Genomic DNA, 19,288 nt, shown 5'->3' with positions numbered 1-19,288 from the left:
AAAAAAAAAAAAAAAAAAAACACATCATAGTAAAACCAATACCTTCTCAGCTTCGCATCGAAGCTAAAATAGATGTATTGCTAAATAAAAACAAGTATATTTATAGTATTAATTATAAGTTCAAAATCTCTAGATAAAATGTTAAATATTACATTAACAAATCATTAGCAAAATATCAGTTATTCCTTTATAAATTATGTAAAGAAATACTTTTTTGTGAAGTATAAAAAAAGAAATGTTTCATCTTATTAGATTTTTAGGCGGTCATACTATATTGTTAATTTTCCAAAATTAAATGTATAACGCATCGGATATAATTAGTTATAACTTTTATTAAGTTTCTTTTATAAATAAGAAGTATGTAACAAGGATCTTTATTTTCTTTTTCTTATACATTCCAAATAAGTCAATGTAAATATGTTTATATTTTAAAGTTTAAAATTTCAGCTCTTTGATTGCAATACTTAATACAAATAATATAATTACAATATTATCTCATAAAATAATGATTACTTCTATATTATTAGACTTGGATACTTATTCTCATACATTTCTTTGCGTAAGTTCCTACAAATATACGTTTTATTTGATTACAAATATTTAATTATAGTTGATTACTCAATACAAAATTTTTAATTATATACTTCCAAACTACACGTTTGTGTATACACTAATTGATGTAGTTATACATTTTACATTTAAAATAAGTTATTAGGCGTATTGGTTGATTTAGTTGCATCTATATTAAACACATAATAAGATGTAATAAAATTTTTGTAACTCAATAATTCTAATGTTTTTAGTTTTATTATGCGTAAATTATTTTTTTTATTAAGCTTAAATTGCATTTTTAACTAAATAAAAAATTGTAGAAAAAAATTCACCGCCAATTTAAATAACTTATTATAATTTCATAATCGGATTACAAGAGCTACCTCGATAATAATAAAGTGATACATTTAACTATACTTTTTTGAAAAAATGTTGAAAATGAAAGTCTTTGCGACCACTTCAACCACTCCACTTCATCTATACAATTTAAGAGATGGGCATATATAATAGATGTCTGGGAACCAGACCTAGGCAATTGTAAATGTGAATGGTTAACTACCACAACATTCGTAGTTATACTTAATTTTTATTACTGTACATTGTAACATTGTGTGTTCAAAGTGATTAGGAATTTTTTTTTTTATACATTAATCGATCTCTAGTCAGTCTTGCCAAAAGGGGTTTTTTTAAGAACAGGATACAGTCAAGTAAGTAAAAATATTTCTAACATTTTAAATAAATAATCCGTAATATGTTACACATATTATACTTATAAAGATTTGTGTTTCAAACGAAGTTCAATTTAAAACTTTGTAAAATTTATTAGAATATAAAAATTACAGATCATCAACCAAAATAACGTTACAAATATTTACACTCAAAATAATAGTGAACTTTACACTAATTCATTCAAGTGTATTTATTTGCTAGTTACTAAAATATAACTATTTAAAAATCAATGTTAATATTTGTATATAATTTTCAATATGTATTTATTAGGTGGATATTTCCCATAGTATATTTGGAATTCACATACAGATAACTTTTTTTAATAAAGTCAAACAAAATAACATTTACATAAAATGAACATAATTTAAGGAGTTAATTTAAATTTATAAGATTTTGAATACAGTGTAGTAATGAGCTAAGACAAATTTCGATCTGAATAATGAATGTATTACTTTATTGATCTTAACTTTTTTATGACGTATGACTTAGTTGCACAGCAACGCCTCATAGATTTTTTATTTATTACCATTCAACCTAACTATAATGTACACGAGACGTAGGTACAAAGGTTTTTGTAGGTGACGTTTATTGTTAGTTAAAATTAATTTCAAGAGTTTACTTTGTATCTACGATCCCTGAAGGGTTTGGTTTAGCCTATGTGCCATGATATAGTGTACAGCCAATGCCGGGGGTATGCATTTTTAACCAGACCAAGTACTTCCATCATAATAAGCAAGTAGCTTTGGGATATATATATACATAAAGTTATATATTTCTTTTGTAAATTGTCTTTTGATCTACTTTCCAATGTCAAGTGTTTTAAAGTTTGTAAAAATAATGTAAATTGTATTTTAAACAAAACACGTTATAAAATTTAATACTTGTAAACTAATAATACTAGTATACACAGTAAACGCGTACTAAAAAAAGGAACACTTCTATGCTCGTTAAGCTGTGTGGGTAATCTACACCATCTAAGTTCTCACGGGGTACCTGCCAATTCTAATGTAAAAATTATTTTCACGGAAATGTATGCGAACTTCTAATACATCCGCGTTTAGTTATGTTGCTAGATAAACAAACAGAATAATAGTGAAACGGTTTATTTTTTGCGTCTAGAATAAATCTTATGTAAAATCAAAGAAATATAAAAACAACAATTTTATGTGAATGTTAGGTCTTTGATTTGGTATGTTTCAAGATGACGTTGTTATTAAGTAACTCTACAAAGACTATAGTTCATTTAGTAGTAACAGTTTTTGCGATTGATGCAAATATCCGGTTGTTACCATATGACATATAATGCTGTTTCGGAAGTCAGCCCGTTCGTGGCAAGATCGTCAACGGTTAAAGGCATATGGTGTAGTCGAGTGTCGTTACTCAGACAGTATTTAGGGTCGTGATATTTGAAAATTCATCCGAGAAAAATTTATAGCGTTTTTCTCGTAGTAAACCGACTGGAGATTATAACGCGTGACCGCACTATTTCTATTCAATGCTAGTGTGATTCGATGAAAGATGCTTACGAGACTGAATAACGATTGTCGAAGATGTAAAAACTATAAAAGTTGACGGCACAAACTTGTACATTCTTACATACTTCCGGTGTTATCATCACGAGGTAGCCACCGACGTTTTTTGTAATAACACAATCTAACGAAATCGTGTGAGACGTTTGACTTTCGCCCGCCGTCGGGTCAATGTAAAAGTTCAATTGAGCCCATGCAAAACAAAAGTCAGTATAGCTAAAGGCCGGCAGTTTGCCGCTCACAGTGAAGAGGTCGTTAAATTGCGTCATATGTTTTTTATTATGTACAAATAATATACTTAGTATATACTAATATAAATTGTTTACGAGAGCGTATACTCGAGTGGATTGTATTTTTCTTGATCCTGACGCCTCGTGAAAATTTGCCGAACCCTCAAGTATTTTTGATTAAGAGAGTTTACCATTTTCAGAGCACATCTAACCGACCGCGTGTTTACCTAATGCAAACATTAACAATTTCCATTCAACTGACTAGCCGATAGCATGTGGAATTGACAAAAACAACTGCCAGCGTCTATTCGTATGCAAATTTCGACGAAAATTCGGATCACGATCGGATGTTCAGTGTCAACGCGACAGATGACTAATCAAAAACCAATTTGGCAATAATGAGTGCCCGAAATGCTAATTTAACTCGCTAAAACCGAAAAATAAATCACGTTGCGTCGGGGTAATTGGTCGTCGTGTGCGGATCGTGATTATTCGAGAGACGCTTTCACAGAACGGCTGACCTTTACCTCGGCCGGGTCAAGTGACTTATGCATTTTCACTTTTCCTCCACTCGTGCACACAATGGGCCTATAAGATTATAATAGTCTATAATTCTGTACAAGATCACCGGCACTTATATCTGCCATGCTTCAAGTACAATACTCGCCATGACAATAATAACACATCACAACATTAGAGGATCCGTAAGAATGGGTTTGAAGAGTTATGATATGCCAAATTTCAAATTCACGTACGCACTAGAAATAATAATGCGTTCTATTAATACAACAATCAGGTTGTGCAAGATAAGAATGAAATATTTTAAGTAAATCTCTGAAATCCTTGCATATAAAAAAATTACAATTAAAATCAACCGAAATCGCGGTGGAACCATCTTTATGGAGTCTCACGGTTATAAATTAATAAGACTCAGTTGAACCGTGTGGAAACTGCATCAAATACTTTTTGCGTAACGCTATGTGTTAAACATATTATATTAATCCAACGAGGTGATTCAATTAAAACCACGTGTGCACTAGTTTTGCTCAGGAGATTCTTCATTGCCGAAAATTCTCACCCGTCTCGGATGGTTGTACTCGGTAAATTATTGCACACGTTATCTTATAAAAATATCTATAAATTATACTGTGTACGCATCTCCGTGTCCTTAAAATGATGATCGATAAGTACTAAAAATATAAAAACATTCGCAAATGGTTTATTCATGCCGTAAAACGTTGTCAGTTAAATCAACGTCGACAAAAAACAGCAATAAAAATAGCTGGTCTATAAAAATTTGACGGGTCGTTGTTACGGTGCTTAACACATCAACCAGACGGTTGTTTTTAAGTAAACTGACAGATATTATGCGGGCGTAGTTTGTTTAATAACCCGAGTCTTATTAATTGGCTTAGGTGTACTCTTAAAAATTTAAATAAATGTACTTTTTTCCACCCGACATTTGATTATATATGAGCACGTTTCTTCTCTCGACTACATTTTCACTTACATTATGGTATTACGTTCATTATATAATATTATTTAAAGTGATAAAAAGAAAAAATACATTAACAGTAGTACTCATGGCAAATTAGTAAATCCTTTATATCTACAAAAAGAGGAAACCTAGAGGAAACAAGACAATTATGTCTGGATCATGAGAAAAAATCTAAATCTCATTGTGTGTTAAGTATCAATAAAAACAGAGTATTTATTACAAATAGTGGTAAATTTCGTAGAACTCCAAGAGAATACAATTCTAAATGAATTTACAGATATTACAGGATTGTAATAGTTTGAATTGAATTATTCGCAATGGAAATTATTATCTTTTGAACCTTGGGAATTTGAAATTGAAAAAAAGAATAAATAATTTAACATGAAAACAAGGTGAGAGGTTATATTTAAATTTCATTAAAATAAAGAAGCAGTACGCAATCTTATCTGATAATCTTTGGGTTTTTGCGTTATCGAGATTGAACACAGTTTTTTTATAACATAATCTCAGAAATTCGATAACATTTTCCACGTTAATTTTTTCAATTCTTAGTATTTTTACTGGCTAGGTGGTACACGTCTTTATTACGGTATAATATGATTTGCTCCTACTGAATAATCGATTTCATACTAGAAAATTCAACATTATACATCGAAATTTAAGCTATCATTCTTAATATTATTTTTAATCAAACAAACATCTTGTCTATCATTAAAAACAGTTGGTATTTTTTTGTTTATTTATTTTCTAAGCGAACTTCGTTTTTAGAATGTATTATGCAATCAACAAATTAATTTGTATCACGTTGGAAACATAATGAAAATGTCACAACTTATACGTAACAATCATAAAATATTTTAATTGTAAAGTCTAGGGGAAGAACCTGAGCAATGTAATGAACATCATAATCGATTTATACAATGGTCAAAGTGCTTAAAATCGTTAAAAAAAATATTAATAAAATTTAATTCTAACCTAAAATACTTGCGAATTTCTGATGTTTTTTTAATTTTGAATTCGTTATTATTAAAAAAAAATATTATAATTTAACGACTTTACTAGAATATAATAATATCTAATATAACTTTAATGATGTTATAACGTGCATTATCACAGTAATAAAATAAAAAATAAGTAATGAAAATTTTTATACTAACTGCATACCAAAAATGGTTTCTTGTGAGAAATTTACGAAACAAATATACACTAGACTAGCATCAAATATAATAACAAGCATATTACTTTATAGTTTCCAGTTAATGCACACGAACACATCGAACATAAGGTTTTCGTATTACTATGATTATAGTTTACCTATATACAACATTGATCTCATCAATACGATTTATTTGCCTTAAAGGAACTCTGAAAAGAAAATGATTCCGATAAATCATATGGGAAAATACACGCGAGGAAAAAAATATCTTCAGATCGGAAAATCAGTAGATAGTTGTTTGAAGAATTGAATGAATAAAAAATCGGTTATTTTAATATATTTGAAACTTTTGCTACTGGATTTTCGCTTCCGGAAGCAATATGGTTTTGTCGCGTGTAAAAGTAGGGTTCTAAAAATCTAATAACGTAGGCAGAAATCCTAAACTTATATTTACCAACACGTTTCGGGACGCGTTCGCTATTTAAGATTGTTGTGGTCTTCTTTTTTGTGGAAAGTACTTGGAAAACTTTCGTATTAATGTTTGGGATTTCTTATTAATAATGAAAAACGTTTCTTAGTTTTTTTTTTATAATTTCAATTAAACTTTGACTGGAGTAAACGATAAATTTAAACACATATCACAACTCCATTTTTTGTGTTGAATTTACCGTTGTTCGATATAACCTTGTTATGTACAAATATAACATACTTAAACACAACATTCATCTCTGAACGAGGTTATTTTTTTACACGAATATGTCTTCTTGTTGACTTTATTCGGTATTTTTTTGGTTACCACCGAACATATTACTGTGCAATATTAATACAGCTATAAATATTATTCATTTTTGTATATGTAATTATTTTATGACCACAGTGGCGCGAATTCGATTTGAATTTGTCGGATTTTAATGTTTTCTATTTAAACCTTCAACCTTTAGTCTTATAGATTGGAAAATATACGATGCTTTATTGCATCGTAAAATTAATTTGTATACCTAAATGATGTAAGATTCACTTCCGACTTACCCCGAGACTGATTGTTCGCTCGTCTATCATCGATTCTATTTTTTAATTTCTTGTCTCTCTACTTCAAGAATTACTGATCGCAATATTTTATGTTTTTTTTAATTGCTATACAAATAACGAGGAGGTAGTTAACATTTCGTCATGTCTCATCCATCTCGCCGCCGTTGTGTAACGGTAGACAATGGGATGATATGATTAAATAACGCGTTACACGTTTGATTGCCATCATTGTTCTTCCACAAACATGTCGACCGAATGCGAAAAATCTACACCATAAATACCTAGTACACAAGCGGTGTATCTATTTAACATTAATAACGTTAAAACAATAATATAAACCGGAGTATCCTGTAATTAAGTGACTTCTCTCACGATCTTCGGCACCGCCGTCCCACACCAACTGCCACACGTGATGATGTACGTACGTCTCGTGTAGATTACGCAGTCAAATTAGAACAGAAACGGACTGTCGGCCATTGCGCTAATTATTATCATCCGCAGGAATTTTGATGGCAAATATCTATTCAAAATAGGCCACTGCTGTTGTGATCGTTGAACCGTTTGATATCCGCTGTATGATATTATAATCAAAGTACATTGGAAATACAATCGATATTAATAGGGCACCGTCGAAAATGTATTAGGCGACTGAATTTGTCGTTTCACCTTTAAGCCGTTTCCATTAAGTATATTCGATCGCTGAACGAGCTGGCTGTAAATCATAATGGCTAAAAAGCGACTTTAGCACACTAAAGAATTTACCGGTAGAAAAAAATCGTAACTCAAAGTCTCAGACAACCTACGTGCGTAATGTACTAACTGACTTACCCGTTTACGGACACCGAAATTCAATTAACTCCAAGATTGCTATACTTAAATTTTACGGCATGACAAACGTACTCAGATACTTTGCGTCCGGCCAAATCCTATTGCAAAGCCCTACGACAGTCTAACAAACAAATACTTTTTGAGTAAAGTTTTTCTGAGATTCCTTTTGTATTATCCGCTTATTACTTCCGTATACCTGTTTAGTGTTAATGTACCATGTAAAAATAAACGGTCTTATTTCTTTTAGTAATAAAAATAATCATACCGCATTGACATAATATCGCCGTAGCTTTATGGCGGTTATAACTGGTGCGAATAAATACATGTTTTACAGTAAAGCGATGTGACGAGCGAAAGTTTATATTTATTCAGTGTAGTAACATCATTTTTTATATTTCACATTTAAAAATGAAATTTATTTATTATTTACTCGTCTGTTTACTAAACGAATCACATTAATATTTAAAAGACCGTTAACATCGAGTTGCATAATACGATTTGACAGTAAATGTTTTTTAGATTAAGTGCAAAAATTTCTAATTTAAAATTAAATTCAACAATTCTTTATATTTTTAACAGGAAAAATGTTGAGATAAAACACTTGAAGTTGGTAATTAACATTAGCAAAATGTAATAATTGATTTCAGAGATGACGAATTTATTTTTTAAATGGAAATGCAAAAATTAAATTAGAAAAATCGGTCCTCTTGATTGTTACAAAGCTAAAAAAGCTGGTACAGTTATTTTTTTCGGCAATTTTTATTGTTTATGTAAAATAAAAGGTAGTTCATAAACTTTACCTTTAATAATGTATATTACTTTTATAACTTTGCATATTATATCATTCATAATTGTTGATAAGATTAGGGGTCACTACTCATTTATAAATACAACAAAGAAGGTTATTTTTTAAGAATAAAAACCTTATCATTAACTTTGGAAATTATCTGGTTCAATCTATAGAACATTTAAAATTAACATTTTTAAGCAAAATAACTTTTTGTAAATTAAAAATTAAGATTTAAAAGTACTTAAATTAAATAGTGAATAAGCAACAAATTTAATATTTGGTAAAAATTTGATTATAACTTTACTTTAGTCATTAAATTTTGCTAGGACACAATTAATAATGTAATAAAAATAAAACGTAATCAAATGGAATTATAACAAAATCTGAAATTGATTTTTTTTAATTCAAATTATTAAAGTATTTTTTTTTAATTTTATATCATATTTTCACATTTAATTAAGAGTAAAATGACACTTCCCTTCCATGTTTTGACTGTGGAGGGTTCACTTCTACCCCGTGCCAACAATTCTGTTAACATTAATTGATTTTATTGTATTTCAAACATAATAAAAGTAATAATTTGGTATAAATAGATAAACCGGATGTTTATTTAAATCATTTAACACTATTTGAATGTAATCATTAACATAGCACGGTATGCTTAAGAGTTATAGACAATTATTATTTTCTTATTATGTTTCAAAACAATAGTAGATAATTTATTTAAAAACTTTATTTAATGATCAATACAACGAGAACTTGTTAAATAAATGCGAAATTTTCAAACTGTCGCTTAATACCCAACACTTAGTTATTTTAGCCACATCAGTTATAATTGCAAAACTTAAAATTAAAATAACAGAATCCTGACAATTTAAAACGCTTCCTGTAAAAGTTTAACGTAGAAATGTTAAAATTTGATCGACAGAAGTTTATTATTAATAACAAAACTCATTTTCAAGTAATTTATTCTATAAATAGTTAAATAATGCAGAATCAGCAGAATTCGTCTTTAAACATATTAATAAATTTTAATTATCTAAGTACTTTTAGTTTTAACTCTATGTTCACAAGATACATATTATTTATATTATAAATTTATAAATAAATATTTAACTCTATAAAGTTTTTATTTCAATCGTTGTAACTTTGTATTTCAAACTTCATTATCCTTATGATTATACCTCACAAGTTAATGGAATAAATTATATTATATCATACAATGATTGGCCAGACTGATTTATTTGACTTTTTCTTTTTTGTATGTTTTTACTTTTAATGTTGGAAGTCAGAAATTATATCAACTTACTTTGGTATCCTGTGGATCAGGGTATTTCTTTTAATTGCACTGAAGTGCCTCTTCTTGGTAATCATCTTTGATATTGTATTTCATTTCTTACTTCTAATGTAAAATAATAAATGCTAAGTTAATTATTTGAGATCCTATTCATAACATAATAAGTAGCAAACAATTAGTTTTTTTTTTTATTTTATAATTTTTTAAAAACATTTTTAAAATTTTGATATTGGGTAGTTCTATTAGTTTTATCATAGTTATATATTTTGTTCGTTTTTCTAATAAAATTAAAGATTAAAAAAAAAGAAAAATGTTTTCCATCGTAATTAAGTTATTATAACTGACGTCAAAATATCAAAAGAGTAATTAGAGATGTTAAATTTGTACTCACATTCACTGACACTTAATTAAAATTTATACAAACAGTTAAATAGTTAATAATTTCATAATTGGTTATGCTGTCGAAGTAACAATAAAATAGTGTATGAACATTGTAGTAATACATTTCGTTAATAAATATTTTTCGTATTGGAGGCCTTTCACTACATTCTAAAATAAAATAATAATAAGACTGACGATTTTTTATTGATGTTTTAAAAACGTTTATTCTAATGTAAAAAAAAAAAAGTTTAAATAAAAAGTTCTCATTATAAATCTACTAATTAATCATGTATCATAATTAAGTACAATTCTTAATTGAGTCATTTGATTCGATTTGATCATTATCAGTACAGCTAACCGTTCAAATGTGATAAGTATGTATATAAGTATTGTCATTGACGAAAGAAATCGTGTCCGCGATGACTATAACATATATTGTTACGTACGTGTAGTGCCGTTGTTAACGTTTGTTATGTTTTTTTTTTTTTTTAACCGCATTGCGTGGACCACCGTGGCAGTTGGACACGTTTGTCGAATTACCGCGGTACAGCTTCAAGCATTTTTCCGGGTTTTTGAAAGGCGAAAGGTCGTCTGTGCATAGAAGACTGTCGTGGTCGTAATCGTTACAACAGTTGACGATGATAAACACGCCATGGATTTTCCCCGAGGGTATGAATAAAATAGAGTTTTGTGAATTCAAGTGAAATTAGTGTCCTCGTACGTTTAATACTTGAACGGGATAAATGTGTTATTGCAATGAAAGAGCCTGGCAATGTACCGGTGTCGGGGTGAAATGCATAGACTAGTGTAATATAAACGTCCGATGGTGGATGGTATCGCACAAAAAGCTACGGCGAAGTTGTTCGCGTAACACAAGATAAAAAAACCCACAGGAGATACCGCATTTATGTAGTAATTTCATAAAATAATGAGATTTCTCGACCATAATTCATAAACATGGTTCATATTGCATTATTTCTGTTTCTTGCCGTTCGTGATCTCGTACAGGCGCCCATACTCTGTTCTGCTAACAAATAACATAAATAACATTACGAAGAGAGTGCTGTTAATTTCAAACCGATGCACCACAATTTATTCCCAAAGGCCACCAGTGATGAAATTTAGATAAAATATCATTGGGAAAAAAACATGTCTTTTCACATTCGATTGATGTAGAGTGGCTAAAGGCCGTAAACTGAGCTTTTGTCACCGAAAGGGTGTTACAAGAGAAATAGTCCCCGGTGTTTTTCCGAAAACTCTTAGTGTTTTATATTTACTATCAAACTGGGGTTATGTTTTATGGCCAGGAAAAACATTTCGTTTAATAAAGCGCTTTAAATCCGGCTGCGGTAGTTAAAATTGAAGTAGCCGAAGATAATCTCATTAAATGAAATCTCATTTCCTCACATTGCACTTATTTGAACATTTTAGATTGTATTAAAATATAATTGATTGCAATATTATTCAAAAATAAATTACAAGTAAAAGATTGCAAGCACAACATATGTTAAATTTAAGCTTATAATAAATACTATAAGTAAAAAATATATCCCTATATTTTATCTTTTATGTGCAAATAGCCGCCGTAGTTATAAAATATGTTTCTTTTGTATTAAAATTTTCAATTTTCGATTTAGACTTTTATATCTTTTTTAAATAAATGTATAGATCAATACAAATATTTTGTATAAGTACTTTACTTTCATCCGACATACTCTTTTTAAAAATTGAACCATTTTACAAGGCGAGTTACATTTTTTTCCCAATTATTTATGGCTATACTTCAAGTCAAACAGAATCATATAGGAAGGAGAAGTAAGTACCCCCATTTAAATGTTCCCTTTTTTAAAAATAAATAAGATTTAAGTGTCAATTATAAATATTTTTTTTTTTTTTGGATAAATCCATACTTACAATTTTAATACACGTCTGATATAGAGGAAACTAAATATACAACTACTTTATAATTATTTATTATTTATTCCAATACAATATATTAAATATCAATTTCATATTAAATTTAATTACTATAATGTATATTTATTCATGTATAATACTTATAAATTACAAAAATAATAATCAGGATATAATTAAGAAAATAGAAGTTGATGTTGCTTTTGGATTAATCTAAAAATTTCCATTAAAAATTTAACTTTCAAATCTATATATTTGCACCGAAGCCTTTTTATGATATAACATTCACTCTTACATAACATACATACTAGTAATTTATTTTTTAAACGAGACGTTTTTTAGTGTTTTGTTAAAAAATAAGTCTTATTATTAATATTATGACATCGTCTTTTAATCATTTGAAAACAAAAAGAGCATAAAGTGCAAGAGAAATTTAAAACTCTGGTGAATTTTGTAAGTTCCAATAATAAACAAACAACATAATTTCCATTGGCGAATCACGAATTTACGGAATTTATCATCGAAATCAACGCCTACTCTACTGTTTTTAAACTCTAATACGTTTTAATCGTGAGCTGTGCGAAATAAAATCAAATAAACTTTGAACAATTACCGTATAATTACCGTTTACCGCCCTGAGCGCGTCGACATCTGCTAATTCTTTAAATATTTACGGAACCATTATTTGCCGGATGTCTCTCCATTCTCTTTTTATCGATTTCCTCTTATTTTTTACACTGTAGGTTACTATTACAAAAATTTTCAACAATCATCGTTATTAGCACGTAATCTGGTACAAAATTATAAACAAAACTGGACACTTAAATATTTATTACTTACATCACTTGGCGTCACGTTTTCTTTGATCCAACGTGCCACCAAACATACGGAACAATAGTTTATTACAATTTAAAACAATAACTAGGTGAGAGGTAATGTATTCTATAATTTAGTATGAAATGTAAAAAAAACTAATAAATTATGCATATGTTTCAAATGTTTTTAGTAATCTAACCGTTATTTGTGAATTTCTCTGTATACACAATTCAATATGCACGAGTACTAGAAAAATGATTTATTTATTTTTTCCTTTTTGTTCATAGATCGATCACAAGCACGATGGTCCGTCATTTGTTGATGACGAGCTTGTTAATCGTCACCGTCATACAAACGTACAATGTGGTAAGATCTCATTTTCTCCGTCTCTACCTTTTGTTACTCAATACACTACGGTTCTCGGAAATAAAGGAAACTCTAAACATTTTATTTTCTTACAGGTACATGGTGTGGATTACGACCGAGCTCTCTTCGTTAAGTCTGAGGATATACGAAAGGCTAGAGGTATGTCACCGAACACTGCTACGTAGTAGTCAGCGTATACTTATAAAAATATCAATGATTGAATATAACTTAATTCATTTTAAAATATAGAACTACACACTAAAGTGTCACGGATAGCCCCCAATTCCATGGATCAAACTGTCGATCATATACTCATGTGGTTGCAATCGAGATACCAACAAAACCAAAGACAAGGTAAGCACATTTATTCGAAACAACTGTCATAAAAGCACCATTATTGTTAAAAAGCTTAATAATGATCTAATGTATTAACAATGGTTTGGTATAACTATTTTATATAATAGCACGACTGTAATATTTTTTATACATGGCTTAAATATGTATTAAATATGTAAGAATATCAATGACTTAATATACAAATCAGGAAGCTTATAATTGTTTACAACTATTAATAAATAATATACTCCATTTATAACGTAAAATTAATTTCTAACTACGTTAATTTATTTTTTGAACGTTAAATATGATAAAATTGAAACTAGTTGAAAAATTCTAAAAGTAATTATGAACTATAATAATATTATACATGTCAGATGTTGTTTATTTTAATCGTAACATTTTCATTGACTTAATAGTAATATAAAAATTTTCGGCTCTAACAAAAAAGTTTTATTTATATCAATCAAATAAATTAACTAAATTTAGGTAGAGTTATACATAAATACTTCTTTTCAGTCTGGTAGATTATGAATTATTATAATAAATTAAGAAAATTTTTAATTAAAAACTTTTCTTCATACTTTATTTGCATAATCTTATAATCACAAATTTAAATGATTATAAATTTATGTTTACTTTCAAGCATTTCAACATAAGTACAATGTATTAAATTTCAGCTCGACAAAATACAGAGCCACAACGACCTCGACCTTTTGTAGCCCCGCAACAAGCTCAGGAATTTCGAGGTTATTTGCCACCACAACCTCCACCTCAACCGGAGTTCTCAATTCCACAACAGTTAAACCCTGCTCAACAGTCATCTACGTCGGTAGACAACAATCAATTTTTTCAAGCTGTCACGACCAGTGAACCAGAGAGCCCTTCAACTGAAGAAACTACGCCCAATTCACAAGCACCAAGTTTCTCTCAAATACCAAATTTCTCGCAGGCATCGAGTTTTTCACAAGGATCAAGTTTTACCCAGCAAACTACAACGTTTTCTAACGAACCATCTGAATTTCTAGCCACTAATCCACCATTAAATACCAATGCTGAAACACTTCAGACAGATCTAACCAACGTTGTACATCCACCCCACATTCATGAAATGACTGTACAATGTTCAAAAGATATGATGACAATCAATGTTGAATTCAATAGACCGTATGACGGTGTAATTTATTCAAAGGTAGAACTGATTTTGTTTAATATTGAACGATATAATATTAAAATAATATCTAACCTCCTTTTTTTAGATTAAAACGTTTTATTAAAACTTATTAATGTATTTTAGGGATTTTATAATAACCCAGAGTGCAGATACGTGACCCCAAATTCAGGTCAAACGAAATATTCATTCAAAGTTATGTTGAATTCATGCGGGACTCACTTTGTCGATGAATTCTCTTCTGGCAAACAAGCCTACCTGGAAAATGTGTTAGTCGTACAAAACGAACCGGGCATTCAAGAAGTAATGAAATATAGTCCACTAAAGTCATAATAATCGATTATAAACTTATGTGTCTGTACATTCAGGTATGGGATGTGATTCGTTCAGTGAGATGTTTGTGGGAAGGTAATTTGAACAAAGCTTTATCGATCGCATTGAACATTGGTACTCTAAACCAAGAAGTGGTGACATTTAGCGGCGATACTGCTACCGCTAGACTCGATATTCAAGTAAACTACAGACTTTTAATTAATTTATAAAAAAAAGTTTCATTTCATTTCAAAGTAAAAAAATATTAGGCTGGCAAAGGACCATTTGCTCCAATTGCAAACGGTTTAGTGAAAATCGGAGAAACAATGACTTTAGTTGTCACTGTGGATGGCGATCCAGGTTTCAACGTGTTAGTAAGAGAGTGCATAGCACGTGATAATGATCCAAATTCTGGCAATCAACTTCAGTTAACTGATAGTCAAGGATGCGTAGCCAAACCAAAACTTTTTGGTAGTTTCCAAACGACGACTAATCCGGCCACAGGCTCTTTAATAGCATACGCGTACTTCCAAGTAAAATAAATTATAATTTGTAAATAAACATCTATAGTAAACAATTCGTGTGTTTGATTTATTTGATAGGCGTTTAAATTCCCGGATGTTATGGACCTATTGATTGAGTGCAATGTAGAATTGTGTAAAGTAAACTGTCAGCCTTGTGGAAACTCTAACCAAGTAAGAGGTTTCAACCACGAGTTTAAACTTAACTTTTTACTTGTCATAAGGTTAAGTCGAAAAATAATAGGAAATTCTTCGTGAATTGTACAAATACAGAACAATAGTGTTTCAATATTTTGACGTCCCACGTTATGGAATCGTTCAAACGTTAAGCAATTTATTATTGATATTCATTTGTCAATAGTATGCTGAATTGTAACAATATTTTCTCTTTTCAACAAGTTTACCAAACCCATTCAGTTTTTAATTTCATTTTTAAATACTTACCATTTTAGTAGAACTTTTAATGAATATTGTGTTTTACATTTTTTCAATATTTTATTCTTTTAGACCGATTAGTCAATTATTTTTTAGATAGTTCACAATTTTTTTATTCTATTTAAAAATTACGTTAAATAGCTCTAATTTTTATTAAGTCTAACTTGATAGCGTTTTTAACTGATTACTTTTACTAGAACGTGATATAGGTAAACTGAGCTGAAATTAAATTAATAGCAAATAAATCAAAACCATTGTTTCTTTTACTCCGTTTTTATTATAAACAATGGCGTTAAATGTATTTCAGTGGTGCCGATCTCTATATACATGTATTGCTGTCACAATACAAATACATGCATTTGGTTAGTTGTATATTAGGGGATATGCTTTTCCTGATAAATGTCTGTATTTTTGCGGAAAAAATACTTTAATAATAAATAATGAGCAATAAATTTAAAAAGCATTTGAATGTAGTGGTAGCTGAGTGATTTTTTTTTTATCATACCCTTAAAAATTTTACATCAGTGCCACCGATATGTTGTTTTATTATGAACCTAAATATTTTACTATATGACAACAGTGAGTCTATGCCAATCGATAGTGGCTTTCACTTCTTGCATAGGTCACGAGTTCAATTTAACATAATATTATTTTATTCGTCTTATATTTTTTGTCCTACAGAAAATAGATCCCGGTCGTCGTAGAAGGCGAGACGTACATGGAAACAACACAGTTAACGCTAGTAATAGCAATGGAGATACTGATTCCATGATGTTGATTGGACGTGTACACGTTTATTCACCCGATGACTTGTTAGCTGACAATTTTAATCAGACTGGTATGGACCTCGTGGACCCATTTCAGTCATTTACATCAAGTAAATTAGTCATAGTACTCAATAATAGCATGATAAGTTTGTGGACATTTTTATTATCTCTTGATATTACAAACATTTTGACTAGAAAATAAACAACAATTTCAATAAACCATATAATATAATTTTTAAATATGACAAATCATACATTATTTCGTCTAGCTAACAGTAATACATAAAATAAAAATATTTTTGTAAAATAACTATTTATTAATTAAAAACATTTCTTTAATATATTAATTTATGTGAAAATGAAAAAATAGCTTATGAATAATTTTTGTGCCGTTAAAAATTTAAGCTGACATTTTATTTCTATTTAAAAAAAATTATTAATAGTAAATTTTTGTAACTTCAATTATCTAAACTATCGATTTTTGAAAGTTCATGTTAGTGATTCCTAAGCTAAAAATTTAATTTTAATATTGAATAATAAATTTATTAACGTAAGTGAAATGTCACATAGATACATCGGATTGCATTATTTATTTTTCACGAACAAAAGCAGCAACTATTATTTTTGTGTCATCGTGCAGTGCGTTGTTTAAAGGTCAAAAAGATCCTAGTGATAATGAAAAAACTTCGCATCATGCCCATTGTCCATATTCGAAACGCATAACTGATATTTTCTACGCACTAAGATATTTTCTTGGCTTTCCCTGTCTTTAAAATAAAAATTTTCCCTTTACGTTCAATTAATATTAATGGTATAAACTTGACTTTGGCATCATATATAACTATGTAAAAGTAACTCTTAATTTGACTGATTTAATTTTGTAATTGTGTTTAGTAATATTCATTCATCACATTATAAAATCTAATTTTTTTTTTATAATTGTATGGTGTATAAAATGTGGGATAAAGTTTTAAACATGCAATATCTTATTACTGATGATGCGAATGTTTGCTGCAACAAATGAAATGAACTTTAACGAAACTTTTTTTCTTATTACAGTCATAAAAAAACTGCGTATCTAATTAAATTTTTATCTAAATAGCATATTTTAATACAAGTATGCAACATGGTTTATTTGTTTAAGACGCTGAAAATTTAATTATTCTTTGTTTCACAATTATGTAAATTGTTTCAAGAACTATGTAGTTTTACATAAAAATTGGTATTGGAAATGACAATGAAATTACTTTACTTATAATAGAAATTTCAACAAAGAAAGTTTTAAATACATTTTATTCTTACGAGCAATCTCAGGATTTTAATGTCATGCTGTTTTTCCTTTATAAACAAAATATAATAATGTAAAAATGAATATGTGGTATAAACAATTAAATAGATATTATACTAACTGGGAACTAGTGGGTGGTTAGTATATTAGTACTTTAAACATCCTTAACTTAAATAATTAAATTTATATTTATATACTACCCTTAATTGAACAATGCACTACTTATAAAAAATTCAATAGTTATTTGGTAGGATTAAATAATGTGAAATGGGAATTATTATACTCGTTGTTATGGTAGTATTGTATACTTTTACCGTACAACTGGTTACAACTAAAAAATATTATATTAAAATAAATTTTATTTATTTTTTGTTTATTTAGCTGATAGGACATTATGTATGTCATCAAGGAAATTTTACTTCACATATTCATTCATGGTAGCGATGACATTAATATCAAGTGCAATAAGTATGACGCTTTGGATTCGCTTACAAAGAAAAGCATTTAAAGTTTAATTGAAAGATATTAAATTTTATGTAAAATAGAATATTTTTTTTAAACCAACAAATGTTATAACATGTTATTAAATATTCATAGTCAGAAGATTTACAATGGAAACTATAAAAATTTGTTAAAATCATAAACATAAAAATTCTTAATTATGACTATTTTTTTAATATAGTGCTATATTATCTTTTATAATTTATGCTTCTGTTTTAAAAACTATAAAAAAGCAATAATCATATGTACAATGAACCATGTTGCTTCATTATCTAATCTAATCTAATCTCTCGAAATTTGATTATAAACATATAAGTATACAACTTATTTTCTGAAACCTAAATCATTTTGGAACTAAAAAAAATAGTATATTTTGTGGTTATAAAATCAAACTAACATTTTAGAAATAAAATTTATAAAAACATTTGTATTTAAAGTTTTTTAATAATTAATAACTCTTTTAGATCATGAGAGATAATTTACTTTTATTTTAATATATTTATTTTAAGTGTATATATATATAGAAACATAAATCTATGTTATATTATTATTGTCATTATTGATTTGTAAATGTTTTAGTTTATGTATAAATTTTACTAATTGTCGCCATTTTTTGTATACCATTATTAGATTAATTATTTTCGTACATGTTAAGTTTATACTTCATTGGTAAATAAATGAATAAAATATGTTAAAAATACTTAACTAATGTGAACACATAATTTTGTACTAGTAGTAACCTAAATTTGTACTTAATTTATTTTCATATGTGTTCAAAAAAATTTACATTTGACACAGAATTCAATTTGTTTTAGCTCTGATGCGAATCTGAAAAGGTATTA

The 19,288-nt window shown here is 28.5% G+C and overlaps 1 protein-coding gene across 1 annotated transcript; it reads left to right on the top strand.

Annotated features, from left to right (window-relative positions):
- Positions 1 to 1,078: 1,078 nt before the first annotated feature.
- On the top strand, positions 1,079 to 18,728 carry LOC126895442 (uncharacterized). Its single transcript, XM_050667297.1, has 11 exons — positions 1,079 to 1,259; positions 13,037 to 13,115; positions 13,211 to 13,274; positions 13,365 to 13,469; positions 14,132 to 14,643; positions 14,749 to 14,925; positions 14,991 to 15,134; positions 15,204 to 15,467; positions 15,537 to 15,629; positions 16,572 to 16,767; positions 18,327 to 18,728. The coding sequence occupies exons 2-11, from the start codon at positions 13,053 to 13,055 to the stop codon at positions 18,458 to 18,460; spliced, it is 1,752 nt and encodes a 583-aa protein (XP_050523254.1). The 5' UTR covers positions 1,079 to 1,259; positions 13,037 to 13,052; the 3' UTR covers positions 18,461 to 18,728.
- The last annotated feature ends 560 nt before the right edge of the window (positions 18,729 to 19,288 follow it).

This window comes from Daktulosphaira vitifoliae, unplaced genomic scaffold, assembly GCF_025091365.1.
Source record: "Daktulosphaira vitifoliae isolate Bord-2020 unplaced genomic scaffold, ASM2509136v1 Scaffold_1, whole genome shotgun sequence".
In the NCBI taxonomy this organism is placed as follows: domain Eukaryota; kingdom Metazoa; phylum Arthropoda; class Insecta; order Hemiptera; family Phylloxeridae; genus Daktulosphaira; species Daktulosphaira vitifoliae.
This window is presented reverse-complemented; position numbering and strand designations above follow the sequence as displayed.